Source organism: Pyrus communis, chromosome 11 (assembly GCF_963583255.1).
Source record: "Pyrus communis chromosome 11, drPyrComm1.1, whole genome shotgun sequence".
NCBI lineage: Eukaryota > Viridiplantae > Streptophyta > Magnoliopsida > Rosales > Rosaceae > Pyrus > Pyrus communis.
In genome coordinates this window covers 23,196,746-23,215,046 of record NC_084813.1, presented here as the reverse complement: position 1 = coordinate 23,215,046, position 18,301 = coordinate 23,196,746, and the positions used below count along the sequence as shown (strand labels likewise).

The window sequence follows — 18,301 nt, the reverse complement described above, 5'->3', positions numbered from 1 at the left end:
TTCCATCGGAACTCCGAAGTTAAGCGAGTTCGGGCGAGAGCATTCTCAGGATGGGTGATCCATTGGGAAGTTCTTGTGTGAGTTCCCAAAAACAAAATTGTGAGGGTGTGGTCGGGACCCAAAGCGAAAAATATTGTGCTACGGTGAAGTTGAGCCCAAGATGTGATGGGGGCTGGGCCGGGATGTGTCACTAATACACAAGAAGAGAGATTCAAAGTAAAGTACAAGAAGCGAACATGTTACCCTCATAGTGACCAACTCCCCTAATCCGCACATGCATTTTCATGCCCATTTAGGATGTTTGTCTAGTCTTTTAGAAAAAAATGAAGACTGTCCCTGAGCTGTAAGTGCAATGCAAGACTTAGATCTTGCTTTCTTGCACATTGGTTCTAGTAAATTGCAATGAATTGTGGGCAAGTAGAGAGAGAGAGAGAGAGAGAGAGAGCCAAAGTCTCACATCTTAAATTGTTTTTTTTTTAGAGAGCATTGCAAGCACATGGCCAGAAGAGTACAAAGATTGAATCAAGTAGTGAACCCATCTACACTCACATGATCTACCATTTTTTGTGTGCATATATATGGCACAAAAGTTTTGCATATTCAATTCTGTTGTGTGCATCTCTGCAAGTGGGTGGGCAACTTCACTCCTCTCATGAACCTAAGGAAAAACACAAAAAACAAAGCTCACCCCAACCAACAAGACTTTTTGCTTTGCGAGAGTCACGGGGCAAGAAGGAGGAGGGGGTCTATCGTACGTAGTCTTACCTCATGTTACTCTTAATTATAGCGAGTACTAAATTCTCACTATCATATAAATACGTACTAAGTTATTTGTGTATCTATAATTTATACGTGTTTGTGCCCTAAAAAATCAGCTTATTTGAAGCGTACTGAAAGCCAAGCTTATAAGTCAAAGATTGGAGTTCTTAATGCCTTTGATCTAGGATGTAACTAGATGTTTGAGTTTGAAATGTACTTTAAGTTGTGCAGTTGGACTGCTTTCTTTTGGGTCAAGGCAAAGGCATCTCTAGTTACTTGCAAAAGAAGATTAATACATAGAGGGAAAGAAGTAAATAATACGTATGTCATGGTTTGTCATATATTATGTATAATTGTCTTATTAAGATAGTTCTTACACTGAGTGAGACCATATAATCGAGCAGAATCACAATACAAGATGGTCCCGTACTTTGTGAGAGGTGCCCGACGAATGATATGGTTGGGACACCCTACACAAGTTATAAAAATTATTTAACTGTCTCAATCCTCACCAGCGTTTCTCACACTGTGAACTTCATTTTCAATCACCATCCCCACAAAATGGCCAAAACAATGTGGCAGAAAAAGGTCACCAAAATGAGGTGTTCTGTTCAAACTTTGTGGACTTAAAAGCAAAAGAACGGAAAAAAGAAGGTAAAAAAGTAACATTTCTGCTCATCTGTTGCTGTATATTGACAGTTTTTCAAATGTAATACAGTTCTAAAGGACAGAAAATTCATATTTCAGGCAATAAGTTCCAAAAATGTATCAGTCAGCCGCAGTTTTGGAACCATATATGAATATATTTCCACATGGATAGTAAAATCCAGAAATGGACAAAAAATTCCTGGGTTGCTACCTAAGCTGTAAAGAGAAGCTTTACCACTTGAAACTTCAAAAGCTGCTTTTGATGGAATCACTTCTCAGTTGGGCATCAGATCCATCAACAGCTCCTGCTTATGTTCATTTACAGGCCACCAGGACTTAAAATCAACATGACCATTTTCGATTGGACGGCTAAGATCAAATGCATCGCAGATGTTGGAAATCTGCTGCTTCAGCACTCTGGACTCTTCTGCACCTGTCTCGTGGTCTTTGCCGAAATGAACTCTCTTGTGGCCACCCAAAGCTTGGCCTGTTGCAAACACCTTCAAGCAGATGGAGCACTTGTGACCCTTATTCTCAATAACTCTTTCCATCTCCTCTTCTGCTGCTGAACTATCACTGCATTCAGTCTTGGCAAGCTTGCAACTGTACTCCATCTTCGAAAACTTGTTAGTCGGAAATCCATCTTCATAATCCTCAATATTTACCACAGAAGTGGTGTTGGTTGATTTGTGAATTCTTTGGTGGCCTCCAAGTGCCTGATACGTGCCGAAAACCTTGTTGCAAAGCCTGCACTTGTGCTCTCTTTTCTTCTGGGAATCAGCAAAGACTTCAGATTCAGTAGCATATAACTTGGGTTTATTATTCAAACCTGACTTCATTGATCTGAATGCAGCTACATCCGATTCTACTTCCTCGATAATATCCACGTTCATTTCCATTTCAGTATCACACAACCCAAATACAGATTCCTCATCCAGTCTCGGCCTCTTATATCCTACACCCCTGAAGAACCTACCTTCCATTTCGACATTCTTTTCCTCATCATTCGCAAACCCAGAATTATTTTCGCTAAATTCAAATACTTTCTTCTCAACAGAGACATTCTTACAATCAGAAATGCAATCAACCAATTTCACAGTATCATCACAAACAGATACACCACCCTTATTTCCCATGATCCAATTCTTTAAGCCTGGTGATTGAACCTCTAAAGACAAGGAATTATTATCCGAAGTCTCAGTAACCGAACTAATTCGACCCCAATTGCTTCCACAACCAGATATGATCATCAAACAAATTGCCCCCTCTACTACTTCTTCCCCAAATTCAGCGACATACTTAGATTCATTAACACTGAAACTAGAAAAAGAACAACTTGAATTAGTAATCTTGTACCTCAATCTTTTCGATCTTTTCCTCCGAATCAGCCCCATTGTCTCACTGCTGTACTGACAGCAATCCACAGAAAGCTTCTTGCTTGAAGAAACAGTCTCCAATCCATCAGTTCCCCTAATACTTTTCGAGTGGCATCTGCTATGAGTAGCTAAAGCTCTCAACGTTTTGAACCCTTTACCACAAACTTCGCAGGACTGCGTCTCCTTCCTCTCCCTCCCTGAGTGATGCCTCATGTGCCCGAACATCGCTCTCATCGAATCAAACCCTTTGCCACAAACCCTGCACCTGCAGACGATCTCTTTTTCTTCCCCGGCAGAAGCTTCGAACTTCGAGTGCCCTGAAAATTTCCAGGACTTTTTCGGGTTCACTCGTAATCCATAACCAGCGTGATCATCGTCTTCAACCTCAGAATATGCTCTGCACATTTCGATATTTTTCTCAGTTTTAGCCGATTTCTTTGCTCCATGGCACCTCATGTGACCTCCCAAAACTCTGCCGCTCAAGAAGCTCTTTTTGCAGTGCTTGCACACATGCTCCATCGTCCTAACCAGAAAAGCAAACGAACCCAGATCCCAAAACCAAGAAGGACTCCAATTTTCCGAGAAAGTTTGAATCTTTCCACCGCATTCCAGAAAAACAAAAACCAGAAAAAAGCTCAAGAAACAGAGGATGCGGAAAACCCAGATCAGAGATGAAGCTTTCTTGCTTCTTTCAAAAGTGATTGGAGAAGAAGCACTTCTTCTGGGTTTTGTAGAATTTGTGGGCAAGAACAAGATCTGGGTCCCTAATCAAAACCTCTCTCTCTTGGGGAAGAAAGGATTCAGATTTCAGGGTTTTGGTTTGAGCAGTAAGGTCTCTCTCTCTCTCTCTTGGGTGGTGCTTGAAGAAATGTAAATGTGGAAGCCAAAAGGCAAGCAATATCTCTGTAACTGCAGCACTGACTGAGAGTACTGCCTTGCCAGTAGCTGGCAAGACTAGACACAACGAAAAAGAATGAAATTTTTAATGTTGGGAGCTTTCTGGCACCAATCCCTCTCTCTCTCTCTCTCTCTCTCTCTCTCTCTAGACTTTCTCTCTCTGAATGTTTAATGTTCGGAGCTTATGCCTCATTTGGAAAGAGAGAAAAAGAAACGAGATCCTTGCATGAAAGCAAAGCTATACACCACGAGACACCGACTTTTGTCCCACTTGCTCGTATATTTCAAGCTACCAATTTTGCTATTGCTACCACTATGCTCTACTCTGGCATGGACCTATCACCGGAAGTTGGAGAAATTCTTATGTCAACTTGCCGGATCACAGTACCCGTCCGCCGTAGACACAATCTTGTATCGAGGTCAGATAGATAACATCGTTCTAACTCAAATTCAGGAAGTTTGATGGATATGAATTTTCTTATTCATTACGAAAAATCAATTTTTCTCTTAATAGAATATTACAATTATTGATAAATGCTTTCCTAACAAAATATATTCATAAATAGAAAGGATTTTCATACTTTTCTTTTCTTCATCTATCTCATATTCTATGTCGAGTCTTAAGATTGAACAAATATTATGATAGTCAAAATACAAAAAAAAAAACGTTTAAAGATAAAACGACTGTGTGAAAGTTACACCGTGATTTAAAAATTTACTGTAACATTTTGCAAAAAGTGGGTGACCAAATAAAGAGGGTAAAATGCCCAAAAGAACCCTTCATTTGTGCTGTTGCTTGGGGCGCAAGGTTCAAGAAGTGGGTGATCCTACTTTCAGTGAGTTGTACATTTTCTCTAGTATGGTAAAAAACACTCGAGTGCGCAGTAAATTTAACACGTGTAGGTAGCTGGATGGTTAATTTTTATTAACTTTTAAGGAAGTACATTAGCATGCATAAAGTTAATCATTTGGTCACGTCAACAAGATTTTGACATTTAACCAAACTCTTGACCCTCAATTCTTTGTGCATGCCATACACTTTGGACACTACATTTCAAATCCTTGATCTGCTTTTTTCAGTGTCCATAGAAAGAGAGTACCGTAGCTTCTAAGTTGTGTCATTGAGAGTTGTTGTGTTGTAATATTTTGTGAGTATAATATAAGTAATTTGTTTACTTATTTTGTCTTTTCAACACTTGTGTTAGAGTTGTGTACTTTAATTTTTCTCAACAATTGTCTGGGAAGACGATAACGTTGGAGGTAGAGAGTTGTGATACCATTGATAATGTGAAAGCAAAGATCCAAGACAAGGAGCGCATTCCTCCGGATCAGCAGAGACTCATCTTTGCCGGTAAGCAATTGGAGGATGGAAGGACTCTTGCAACATTCTCGCGTGCTTCTTTTCCTTTCTTTGGTATATAGATTGAATAAATAAAAGAAAAATCAAACGAACAAAAATAAAGAGATAAAGGCTTTCTCTATTCTTAATGTAAAAATATTAATGTACTAAAAAAATAAAAATATAAATAAAAAGATTGAAACAAAAATAAAAAGTGTGAGAAAACTTTATCTTTTACATAACTATTTTTAATACAAAAGGTGCTAAAAGCATCTCCAAAGAAGTTTAGCAAAAAATTTTATAAGTGTTCTTAACTAACCCATTTAGCACTTTAAAACATAAATATCTTAACTTTGTTTTGTAGAACCCACCAGTAACCAGTTTCCCCAACATTTAGCTCATTATCGCTTACTGTTTGTTAAAAAAAAATCTATAGATGATTTGGAGGCTAATTTAGTATAAAAAAATGCTAAGAAGACTATCATTTATAAACTACATGATGTGATGATTGATGATTAAATTCGATTTTTAATAATTTAATGAAAAAATACAATAATCAATCATCACATCGTGAATCTGCAAAATATAATTTAAAAAAGATAATCCCCGTAACATACTCCTTTAATATGAAACCTTAACTATTTAATAAACGTGGGGATTTTGGGATTGCTGTAGATTCTGAGAAAGCTTACTGGAGAAGTTTTGACAAGTATTTACTTCATGTAAAGTTTATTAAATACAAATAATTTGACCCAAAAAAATATTAAAAACAAATAATAATATTTCAGAGGATTGGGAGAGATGAGAGTATCAAATAACAGAGAACACTGGGAAAACGAACACAAAACATAAAACGAATTAACCTCATCACAGATGAATACAACACTTCCAAAATGATACCAGTGTAGAATTCTTCGTAACGAACTTTCAATTCGATTGCTTCGACTGAAAACCGTTTCATTTATGTTACCGTTCTCACGGGACTCATCCTGAAAAGGGAAGGCAGGATTTTCGTCTCAAGGAAGAACACGGGTAACGAAATTCTACTCTGTTCACTGAAGGAAGGAGTTTTCCGGCCACGGTGATCCCTTTGACTGGCTCGCGGAGGACATCCATCATGTACTAGAAACGTACATCTGTAGCTGCCTTCTTCCAAGAAGTGAAAAAAAACCAAAAGAATACTACTTTCACTTTTGAAGGGCTAACCATTTATTGCCAACTCGAAAATCCTTCTTCAGGGTTCTCGAAATCATGAACAGAAGGCTCTACGGAGTTCATACAGCCCAAAGCTGGCTTGAATGAAACAACAGTACAAGGAGTTAGCAACCGTACTGTAGTTCATCGCGGACCTTTGCCATCTTATTATCTAACTGTGCTGATGCAGGTCAATCAAGATACTTCGTGTAATTAAATAGACAAGGAGTTGTTCTACGCTGCAGTCTCTTGCATCATTCTCCCCCTTAAGTTGACAACATAATTCAACTTCCTTGCTGATGCTCATATGATGTGCAAGAATCATCTTCAATATCATAATCCTCTCTGTTACTGCTAGGAGTTTTATCCAGAACCAGAGTTTCGGTAGCACCACAATCACCAAGGGGATTCTCAGCATGAGATTCTGGGCCATCATCTATATCGCCTGCATCCTTGTCCGTAATTCCAGCACAACCAACGACATCGGCATTATCATTACAACCATCTACATCATCAGCATCCTCAATTTGTTCATTAAAACTGTCAAAATGTTCTACCTGATTATAGGCAGGAGCATCTAGATTTACAGGAGATTCCACCAATGCGTCCTCGTCATCATCGACCACTCCAAGTTCACATCTTTGCCACTCATCATCATCGCTATCAATGTTTAGAGGGTCAAACCTATTCTGCTCAGCACGCTGACGGAGCATGAAAACATTGAAATAATAGCTGACAAGGTCTTTATGCGGTCGCAAAGGAAAAGCCACTGAAAGATGGTGCCAGAAGTTCTTACCCAATGATGCAGGGTTAGAACGGATGGCATCATGGAAGGCAAGTTCTTCATCTTTAGTCCATTTATCTGCAACCGCCTCTCCCATTTCATAAAATCCCAACTCTTCAAATAGGCGCTCTCCAAGGTCTTCCCTTAATTTCTCTCTTGCTTCCAGGACATGCTGTCTCACACATCTAACAGAACCTGCATCAGAACACATACAGTGGTTTCTAGCTCCCATATCTTCACATAAATAGTTTTCAGATGCTTCAAGATCAGGCATAGAAATGATACAGGTACCCATCAGCTTCACCTCATCAACACCAAGGCCCTGGCCGGAAGCATATGAAAGTTCATGCTGAGGATCCAATTTCTCCAGATGATCTGAAGTGTGTGAACCCTCATGGCCCCATTCTGGAACATGAGCTTGATGCTGAGGTCCGATAGAAACTAGCTTTTGAGGAGGATAATCAACAGGAGATAAGCAGATATCATTCGAATGAAGTAAAGCCCTCAGATGGTTTGCAGGTGCAAAAAATTCTGGGAATAATGACAGATGCCCTGCCGCCTCAGGTCTTACATGAGCTTCAAACAAACTGTTGTTGGCCAACCAAAATCGAGAGAAGCTTCCAGAAGCACCATTTCCAAGTTCTCTATAGGTCTCATTTGAGATTTCAGTTCCCAAGTCACTTGCAAACCCTCCTTCATCTGGACATGTACTAAAACTCCCGTCACCTTCACCATCTTCATATAGTAATTACATCAGCTATAGGATCAAACTAAATATCTACAGAAAATACTCAGCTAATAAAAACCATGCATTAGCCCTCGAAAACATTATATCAACTCACAATAGATAGCACTAACTTGCATCAGAGTATAAAAAACTGATGGCATTATTTCATTTCGAAGGTCAGGTTGTGTTAATGGTCCAGACTAAACTCTAAATTGCAATTCCAGATCCATGGAGCATGTTATACATCTACGTCTTCTAAAGTTTCCACCAACCATTATATGCACAACTTGGAAATTGAATAATTAGTGACTAATTGACCATCCCACTATTTGGTACCTGAAATTTGAAATTTCTGGGGGGCGCTACTAAAAGGAAAAGTATCTGCAATTGGAGCAGGCTCATTAGCGTATTCCAATTGTCTTGGGTGCTTCCAAGCAACCTCATAAGAATCCTCACCATCAAAAGGCCGTTTGTTTATCATTTTCTCCTGCAAAGTGAAGTCACATTTGAAGTGGAGCATTGAATATGCAACCCAGCATTTTTCCTAATGTAAAACTTCCACCCAAAGCAGAAAGCAGCAAATAAAGATTTCAGAAACGAGAACAAAATAACAATCTACATGAAACTAAGCCTTCTGAATGACTTGACTTAATCAACAGTGTTTGTGCTTTCTCAATAAATATGGACGCCGAATTGAAACAAAAACCGCATCAGGTACGACAAACTATGGGCATAACACATTGAATACCACCTACTTCCCAACAAGCATCCATCTAGCTCCAGTAAAAAATTCTGTAAAGTTGAAGCTACTTACATCGACCAATTAGACAGTTGCTTAGTATTCAATTCTTTCATTTTTCCTTTCGATAAGTGATAGTGACACATATTCCTTAAAAAAGAACATACGATGTTAACTTCAAAAAATCTACCTTTGCATCATCTTTTGCAAAAAACCATGTTTACACATAATTTGACACCAATTTCTGTACTGCAATATATGCAGGGGCACTAAAAGCAAACAAATATAGTCCACCAGCCAAACAATTATCTAAAATACACAGTAATTTATTTATTTTAAATTTTTTTTTAAAATGATTAATACTACTGAGCTTAGCTAAAGGAACTGATCCTTACCTGAAAATATGGAGTTCCAGCAACTGACAAAAGCACCAAATAATCAGCTTCTCAAACGTCAAAACCCAAAAATTGCTATAATTTTAATTTTAAATACTAACTTACGAGCAATTGAAAAAACAGAAACATGCAGTAAGCTGTTTATCCCCAATTTATACAGACAAAAACAATATAAAATTGGAAACTTCAAAAACCTAAAAATTTCTCAAATTTTCAGATAAATCCGGAAACTTTTGAACGACCCATAAAAATTGGGACGGCGAAAAACTATCAGGCGAACAATTTTTCGCAGATCAGGAAAAAACCCTTTTTCGGATCGAAAACTTTTCTGGAAAATTCAAAACCCTAAACCTAGAATCGGATTGGAGGCACGGCGAGGAATGAAATTGCGATCAACAGGTAGGCAAAAGATCGAATCGAACGATTGGAATATCGAATCGGAGATAGAAATTTGATCGAATAGGAATGAAAGAGATTGGGGATCGGGTGAAATTTTGGCGCTGGCGGGTTTTATAGCCATTTGTGGGTTTTTTCGGTGGCCCGAGGATGGAAACTTTCTTGATGCGAAATTACTGAAAGAGGTAAGGATCTTGGTTAAAATTACGGCGGATGAGCACCAAAAAGATTCTGTCAGGTAATCGTCAGCATAAGAATATTCGCAGCGACTAGCATTTAGACACGTCCCTGTCCAGAGAACGGTTTCATTTTGTTTACAAAATATTCAAAACGGTATGGCGTGTTCCCACATTTTTAATTGAAATCAACGTTTAATTAGGGGTAGGCATAACCACTCAGTACCACGGTCTGGTGGATTTTTCTTTACTTGGAAGTAAGAGATCTTATATTCAAATCTCGTGTATGACAAATTCGATACCAGATTAGGGGAAAGAGATCTTCTTTAGATATCTTCCACCAAAGCCGGCTGATCAAGTGATCTGGATCCTTGAAATTTGATCCAACGACTAAAAATAGAGGGCCCTTTTAAAAGCTATAATAATTTTAGTCGTTGGATCAAATTTTAAAGGCTCGAATCACATGACCACGGGCTTTGATGGAAGAGATCCGAAGATGATCTCTTTCCTAGATTAGGTTGCCCATTGTGTGACCTAACCGAACTCTTCCTTCTCTAGTGTCAAAATATAGACGTACTAAAAATAAATAAAAAAGAATTAGGGGTAGGCATAAAGAGATTTTTTGTGTGCTGAAAATATGACAACATGTATTTTCTACAAAGTTGAAGCAAGATTCTAAAATCATTGACTTTATTTTCGAGGCCAACACAACAATTTGCTTGCATTGTGCATACTTGGTTAAAATCCTTACTCGGTTCGCATAATCTACCAAAATATTGTGTACCCAAAAACCTTATTTTCAATCCAATCAGGCAACGAAGGGATCAAATCTAATCTTGTTAAATACATATTGGTCATGTGCCCATGGATATGCAATTATGGAAAAGTATCAAAACTTGTAAAATCGAACAGTCCAATAGTTCAATTTTATGTAGGAAAATCCACCGTTCGGATAAATATTCTTAACACTGTAAGAATCATGTGCATATTGTTGTTGAAGGTCCTAGAATGTTTATTGTTCACTTTTCAGATCTTCACAGTGAAAAGATACATCAATTTCAATTAATTCATCCTTAAGAATTATTAGTAGCAAAATACTACAAACATCAACTTGGTATTTGGATTACATTGTTATATTCATATCATTTTTACGTGTTGATCAACATGTGAATTGACACGAACACGACAAAGATATAAATAAGTTAATCTAAATATCATTTCTTTACCTAGAGCATTGCATGCAAGTCTAATCAAAATTGCGCGTGTGAGAGAGAGAGATAGAGATGTATAGGAATGCGCATATAAGACACAAAACTATATAACATAACCAAAATGTATTGAACCATCAATTCACTAAGAAAACTGTTAGGGATCAAATACAAATTATTTGCACAATATTGAAGATGTGAGACATACTTATTAGACCTTATTTATGTTGATGTGATACACAATATAATATTTCCGGCCTTTGGCTTTTTGATATATATGAGAGTGTGCCGTGTTTTATATTAGATTAGAATATCGTTGAACTAAAAAACTAAACCAATTTACCAAGTTTTGTGAGGCAAATTATTAGGTGTTGGGCAAACCCTTTGCAAGCATCATATGCTCAATATTGTTCTGTTAGATATCTGGTAGCACGTCTTATCAAACATCGACGGTGGCTGAACTCCGCAGAGCCACGAAAGATTTATCCCAGGAGATGTTCACTGGAGGCGGGAGATCAGGGGACTACTTTCCAATGGCATGAGTGTAGCTAGCTGTCAACAAGTGTTGCACTATAGGGTTCCCTGACGTGCGAGCAAGAGCAATTCGCGACGAAGAAACACTTGGTAAGGTACAGTACAACACAGCGTTGTGCGCCTAGGCAGTTTTGGAGGCGGGGCGGGAATGATAACGTCTCTGCTCAGTGGGAGTGGGTGAAAACTTGCCGAGGCGGCTAAGGCGCGCCTAAAGCGGTTGGTGGGCGTTCCCAAATCCATCTGTGACCCAAAATCGAAGTCAAATGCTCTGTTGTCTAGGTAAATCGAAGTCGAAGGCTCTGTCATCTGGGTTTAGGGTTGCAGGGTGTGCGACATCTTCACGAGGAAGACGACCGCGAAGGAGAAGAGGGAATTTTTTTTTTTTAAGGACTTGGTCCAAAATGACGTCGTTTTGGCCAAGTCTTTAATTTTTTTTTAAATGATTTGACCCAAAACAACGTCGTTTTGGTCAAGTCTATTTTTCTTTTATTTTTTAAACCCCAAGAGTCCCCTGTTTCCTGTTTTTCTCAGCAGTCCCCTATTATTTAAGGTCCCGTAAGGTTTCGCCTTACACCTAGGTGGGGCTATCCATGGAACGCCTCGCCCACACCTCCACCTTTTAATACATTGGTACAACACCCAAATGCCATCAAGCTTTTGGGGCACTACCAGTGGAACTCAACTCACCTTCTGTTTTACAAGTACTACGACAATGGCGATCTTTATAGTTGGCTGCACGATAAATCAAGGCTTTGGGCTATCTCGTTGTGGGAACTTTCTTTCGATCGCCTTGCTTTGCGTCCATGAAGTATATCACTGACAGAGGCCTCCCATGAAGGAAGTTGTTCATGTTAAAAGGAAATTTGATAGTGCACATCAAAGTCCTATTTCTGCTTTGATTTGCTTTCTTTTCCCTGTAATCTTGTGGTTGAAACGTATTGTGAAACCAACAATGTTTCCCGCCGAGCAATTTCTTGTTTCAGAATCTCGCCAAATATAACTGCATTGGTCTTGTTTATGTAGTGTGAAATGTATATTAGGCAGCTCCATGCACAGAAATGTTTCCGAGTTATTTCCCTTGTTTTCCTTTTACAAGTTTTACAAGTACAAATCTTCATACGCAGACCTACTTGCAACAGACCAATTGAATTTTATCGTTGTTTCCGTGAATGAACATAGAATCCAGGTCTCTGCGTGAATGGATATATATAGAGTTGTTCATTCGTGCGAGTGAGAGAGAGAGAGAGAGCAAATTGGAAATCTTTCTCGCCATCTCTCCCGCTGTGTTTGCATTGGTGAAAACCGGTGTTCACAGCCAAATGGCGGAAGGAAACATAAGTTTTGATGCAAACATAGTTTATGCCTACTTTTGACAAGAAGCCTCAGTTCAAGAAAAAATCTGTAATCTTCAATTCAAAGTGGTAGCAACATTTGCAATGAAAACAAAAGGGCATATTTGTTCTGGAGTATTATTAGCGTAATACAAGTACCTGAGACAAATTGTTTATTCAGAAAAGAATAGAGGCCCTTCCGCAGTTTCAGCTTACGAAATCCTCTGATTGTCAATCTCTACGAAGGGAATGTGGTCTACCGTAGGCCAATCTTCTATTTCCTTTCGGAAACTTTGTTTCAGCATAGGACATTTTCTGATGCAGAGGTAAGATAGATGTTTCATCCCGTCTTTCGGCAAACATTGGAGCTTGCGGCAGTGGCTGATTTCTAGTTTTTCAAGGGCAGTCAGTTGTGGCAGCCCCTTACAAAGTGATGTGAGATTTGGAAATCCACATATGGAGAGAGAGGTAAGAGAGGTGGGCAGCATCCCCTCCTCTGGAAAACACTGCACATCAGACCGCTTTCCACCCATGATGCTAAGACATTTAAGGGACACCAGAGCTTTCAGCTTCCAATGCAATCGCTGCGCAATGAGTTTGTCGCAATCCCAAATATAGAGGCAATTCAAGTTCAAGGGCAAACCCCCATCAGGAAACAACATGAGTTCTGGGCATCCGGATATTTCCAAGGTCTGAAGAGATAGGAGTTTGTTCATCCCCTTAGGCAGCGACTTCAACTTCATACAATCTGTTGCTCTAAATTGTGTCAGGTGCGGTGCTGGCAATCCTATATCGGGGAATGAAACCAAACTCGGACAATCCCATATTTCCAAGAAACTCAAACACTGAAGCTCATGGTTAGGTTCACCTGAAATGGAAAGTGATTTCAAACTCTTACAGCTTCGGATTTTGAGATTGTTTAATTTTGGGAAGATGTCCAATGGAAAAAACTCGAGGGAATCGCAGCTTCTCCATATGGACAAACTTTCAAGGGATGCATAGTAGCAGTCAGAAAGAATATCTAACTGTCCACATCCCTCAATTTCCAGGGCTTTCAGTGTACGAGGTAAGCTATCCCGAGGGAAGGATGCAAGAGAAGAACAGTTGGAGATAAACAACTCTTGAAGACAAGATGTCACTTGCTTCACGTTGCCAGGTATAGACTCCAGCACATGGCATCCTTCAATTCTGAGCCAGTGCAGCTCAGCTGGCAGTTCTTTTAGCTGCCACATATCACAGTGTCCGAACTTCAAGCCATGGATAGATGGCGCCCTTGGAAGTGAAGCCACCAGCTGCTGGCATTCAAAAATCCAAACTGATGTCAAAGATGGAAGATAGTTGGGTAAATCCCCTCTGAGCTTAGGACACCGTTGCAGATGGAGCTCCCGTAGACAAGGGAAAGCACCAACTTCGTCGCCACCAACTTCGTCGCCACCTCCAAAACCAGACCATTCAAGCCACTCTGACATACCATCAAACTTCAAAATTTCTAGGGATCTAAATGGCTTATTTACTGAAGAACAAGTACCATAAAACTCAGAACCTACCATCCTTACCCCGTCAAATCCAGAGATGTAAAGCTCCTTGAGAGATGGTAACGTCCCAAGTGTTGGCAAAATGAAACACCCTTTACAATCTTCAAGATGTACAGTGACCATATTGGTGAAGGAACGATCCCCTAACCAATCTGGAAATCTTGTACCCCCATAATTTTCAATTGTGAGTTTTTTCAAGCTCAAATGAGGTTGGAGCCTTTCAAGTACATTTCTTTCATGATGTGAATCATCAGCATGACCAGCCCAACTGAAGACTAGCACATCGAGGTACTTCTTCTCCTGCATTTTGGCCTCCAAAGCATAATCTTCGTGGACAACATTCTGAAGCTTAGAAATAGAAAGTTTTCCGCGAAGATTACAGAGCTCACCCAACTCTCCAATGTTACATTCGCTAGTTTCTCCAACAACAAAATCAGTTAATGTTTGTAGACTCTTCAGCTTACTCATTTTTCTTGGCATCTCCTTTAGTTTGGTGTGACTAATGTCCAAATGGCGCAAGTTTATAAGTCTTCGCATGTTGGTTGGCAGCCCGGTAAGAGAGGAGCAACATGACAGAATTAAAGTCTGCAATTGGTATAAGGTACTTACATTTTCAGGTAACCTCTGAATTGAAGTGTGAGAGAGGTCAAAGTACCGCAAAAGCTTCAAATTTCCAATTGATTCAGGCAACTCCATGATGTTGTAATGTGATAGGCAGAGGGCTCGCAAGCATGGTAGCCTCGGTAACAGGTCATTTGTTACCTTGTCAGACAAATGGAATTGTCCATGCAGTGATTGACATGTTAGGGGGAGGAAAGTGCGCAATCGCTTCGCATCATATAACATCTTAAACTTCTCATCATGCATTGTTCTAGAAAATGTCAAATGACGAGTCTTGCTGATCGGAGTATCTGATTCAACATCATCCATCCTTAGACAAAACTTTCCGGACACACACTTTGCCAGATCATTAACAAGGTCATGCATAACAAAAAGTGATTTGTCGACACTAGATTGTTGAAAAAGTGACCTTGAAACTAGATCATGAAAACACTCTTCTCCCACATGTTCCATCCTCTTCTTTCCTTTTGGGGGTGGTAAAAGATCTGCTGCCATCCACAGTAAGACCACTTCATCTCTTCTGAATTTATAACCTTTGGGGAATATTGAACAATAAGAAAAGCATTGCTTCAGATGTAATGGGAGATAATCGTAGCTCAATCCTAGAGCCGGAAGAATGTTACGTGTGTCATCTGACAAATCCCAGATCTCACTAGTAAGTATATTATTCCAATCCTCAGGATCTTGTTTTGATCGTAGAAGCCCCCCAAGCACTTTTGCAGCCAAAGCAAGCCCTTTGCACTTTTTCACAATTTCTCTACCCATCACTTGAAAGTATGGTTGCTCTCTTGACTCTGGATTGCTGAAGGCATGCTTTGCAAACAACAACCAGCAATCTTGATCACTTAATTGCTTTAGAGAATGAGCTGGAATAGTACCCATGATCGATGCAACATTTTCGCTACGTGTTGTGACAATCACCTTACTTCCATTCACCCCATTCATGAAAGGCTTCCTTAACTCGGCCCAATCAAGGTAGTCCTCATTCCAAACATCATCTAGAACAATCAGAAATTTCTTGGCCATCAATTGATCTTTCAGTTTAACTTGAAGCAAATTCAGATCATTAATGCCACAATCCACTGAAGTGAATGTCTCAGAAATTGTTTTTGTTATACTCACGACATCGAACTCTTTTGACACGCAAACCCACGCCCTGAGGTCAAAGTATTCCTGCACTCTGACATCATTATATACGAGCTGAGCAAGAGTGGTCTTCCCAATGCCTCCCATGCCCACCACCGGAATCACACAGATCTCATTTCTACAAACATCACCATCCGATAGCAACAATCTAATAATGGCCTGTTTGTCCTCATCCCGGCCATAAACAGACTCTTCCACCAAAGATGTTGTTGGTGATCTTCTCGACGCACCATCCTTCATACCTTCTTTCAAGCCAAGAACAGACTTGCTACTCACTATGAATTCTAATCTTTCAAGAATCACCCGTATATTGGGTTCTAATTCATTGTCAAATGCATTCAATGAAATACAGCTGAAGTGTCGTACCAAACTTTCACTGCTGCTTTCAGCTTCGGCTTCCATCTTTTTCTGCAAAGCATCAGTGTTAGTCTCATCCAACATGTCCTCCGCATCATGGACAGCATCTCTAAGCTCATCAAGCCACTCTTCCACCGCTGAGTCAATAATTTGCTTGTCTTTGGCATAGCTGAGCACAGAATTGACAGAAAGCAAAGTGACCTTCAGCTTGCTCAGAAGTCTGCTGTCAAGTTTCTTTCCACGCAAGAACTCCGCAACTTCACGAGAAGCCAACAGACCAAATAACGTCTGAAGAGAAGCAGAGAGAAAAGCTCCACCTACCAATGCAGCAGCCATGCCAATATGATATCTTACTTGGAAGGAATAGACCAATGACGCGGGGAAAGCACCTGCAGCTACCAAATTAAACACTTTTATTGATGAAAAGAGGGGAAAAAAAAAAAAGGGCTTAAGAGGACTACTCCCAATGAACTACTCAAGCATTACAAAGCTACTACTAAAACACAATGAATGCTTCTTGAATGTATAGCATCTAATCATTTTCATGTCCCTCCATCGAACCCTTCATTTAAGTCTTCATTGACTGCTAGTTTTCTGGCATCCTTCTCTGCGTATCTATGTATTTTATTTGAGCGTTCATCGTCAAGAGACCAATTTCAAATTAGGGAACGGAAGATAAATGGAAAATTCTTATGGTAAACTCTCATTCGACCTCCTCACATTGTCATTACACATTATAATGTGTTCACATGTCATAATTTTATTGATGGTTATAAGTGACATGTAAGAATCGACTATAAAAAGGCGAATTTGCCTTTGAATTTGACAGAATAGTGAACGGAATTTAATGGCAATAGGTTAATTGACTTATTTCAAATAATTCAGAGAGTTAATTTATAAAAAAAAAAAAAAAAAAAAAAATAGTTGAGGAAGTCAAATTTCAACTGAAGCAATAGCTCAAAAGATCAAACGGAACTTACCCTTTTACATGGGAAATGAAACAAAAAATATTCTTCACAATTTCCTAAAAAAGGGAAGCTTGCTAGCTTTTTGTGGAAGCAAACATAACTCCATATAGATATTCAAAATACCCAGGGCTTTCATTTTTTCAGTTTCCTACACTACTGGAAGTCTGGAAGCAAAGATTGTACCTTTACATAACGAAATTCACCACCGGCTTGAGAAATTCCCGAGTCGCCGATCCGGGTCGCCAAGGCTTTTCTGTAGGGAGAAGGAGAGAGAGAGGACAGGGAAAAGGTAGAAGAAAGTAGAGAGGAAGAGAAAGATGAAAGATAAAAATAAGGTTTGTGATTTGGTCTGAAAACAAAGAGTGAGAGAGGGACCCTGACAAACGCGTCACGTACAGGTACAGTGGAGTCAACAAGGTGCAGTTGACCTAGATTTTCTTCTTGGTAATTGCTAGGAAACCATCATGCGGTTGTTGATCCGAATGATGTAAGACTCCATGATTATCTCCCACATTTTGTAAGAGGGTGGTGATCAAACGCTCATTTTTATTTTTTACATATCTTTTAATTTTTGATTGTTAGATCGAATAAACTAAAAAAGATTATGAAAAATAAAATAATAATAAGGACTCTTTGTAAGACTGCACCATCAACAACACCAGATTTTTTTCAAAGTGTCAGATATTGAAGCGGTACTCCACATGTCATGACATATGCGTAAGAGATATATTTTTTTGTATCGCTCCACTTATTTTGTCACATGTAGAGTCAGTGGTGGATCCAGAATTTTTACATCGGGTGGTCCCAAATCAACAAAACAAAACAACTGGACTAAATCTAACAGAAATTAAGAGCTTTCGAATTTTAATTATAAAAGCCTCTATAAATTAACAATAATAATATTTGTACGCACCGAATTAATTCAACAAAGAAGATTGCCAATTTGCTAATCCAAACTAATCCAAGAGAGAAGATCATAAGTTAGTCACTTAATACTACGGTCTAGTAGTATTCCTTTTCACTTGTAAGTGAGAGATCTAGTTGATTTCTTTTCATTTGTAAGTGAGAGGTATTAGGTTCGATTCTGATCGTAAGTTAGTAGGTACAAACAACCATACATAATACACAAGCATGCTTGATATTAGTTGGTGCAGGTGCATGGAAACAAGAA

At 39.2% G+C, this 18,301-nt stretch overlaps 3 protein-coding genes across 5 annotated transcripts; all 3 read right to left on the bottom strand.

Annotated features, from left to right (window-relative positions):
- Positions 1-1,682: 1,682 nt before the first annotated feature.
- LOC137709245 (uncharacterized) lies at positions 1,683-3,302 on the bottom strand. The gene has a single exon (XM_068448341.1). The coding sequence runs from the start codon at positions 3,300-3,302 to the stop codon at positions 1,683-1,685; it is 1,620 nt and encodes a 539-aa protein (XP_068304442.1).
- Positions 3,303-5,780: 2,478 nt separating this feature from the next.
- LOC137707974 (uncharacterized) lies at positions 5,781-9,318 on the bottom strand. Of its 3 annotated transcripts, XM_068446931.1 has the most exons (3): positions 8,859-9,318; positions 8,061-8,211; positions 5,781-7,732 (listed from the first exon to the last, which is right to left on the bottom strand). In XM_068446931.1, the coding sequence occupies exons 2-3, from the start codon at positions 8,203-8,205 to the stop codon at positions 6,498-6,500; spliced, it is 1,380 nt and encodes a 459-aa protein (XP_068303032.1). In that variant the 5' UTR covers positions 8,206-8,211; positions 8,859-9,318; the 3' UTR covers positions 5,781-6,497. The 3 variants fall into 3 exon arrangements, with proteins under 3 accessions (XP_068303032.1, XP_068303031.1, XP_068303030.1); XM_068446930.1 differs by lacking the exon at positions 8,859-9,318 and having other exon boundaries at positions 5,781-7,696; positions 8,061-8,802; XM_068446929.1 differs by lacking the exon at positions 8,859-9,318 and having other exon boundaries at positions 8,061-8,796.
- Positions 9,319-12,521: 3,203 nt separating this feature from the next.
- Positions 12,522-17,495, bottom strand: LOC137707864 (putative disease resistance RPP13-like protein 1). Its single transcript, XM_068446794.1, has 2 exons — positions 17,314-17,495; positions 12,522-16,551 (listed from the first exon to the last, which is right to left on the bottom strand). Exon 2 carries the CDS (start codon positions 16,496-16,498, stop codon positions 12,716-12,718), a length of 3,783 nt encoding a protein of 1,260 aa, XP_068302895.1. The 5' UTR covers positions 16,499-16,551; positions 17,314-17,495; the 3' UTR covers positions 12,522-12,715.
- Between the last annotated feature and the right edge of the window lie 806 nt (positions 17,496-18,301).

Excerpts from the sequence above, each read along its gene's own strand:
- LOC137709245 (XM_068448341.1), bottom strand. The coding sequence starts at position 3,302 with ATGGAGCATGTGTGCAAGCACTGCAAAAAGAGCTTCTTGAGCGGCAGA.
- LOC137707974 (XM_068446929.1), bottom strand. The coding sequence starts at position 8,244 with ATGCTCCACTTCAAATGTGACTTCACTTTGCAGGAGAAAATGATAAAC. Across the intron at positions 7,733-8,060 it reads CCAGAAATTTCAAATTTCAG|ATGGTGAAGGTGACGGGAGT; the intron begins GTACCAAATAGT and ends TACTATATGAAG.
- LOC137707864 (XM_068446794.1), bottom strand. The coding sequence starts at position 16,498 with ATGGCTGCTGCATTGGTAGGTGGAGCTTTTCTCTCTGCTTCTCTTCAG.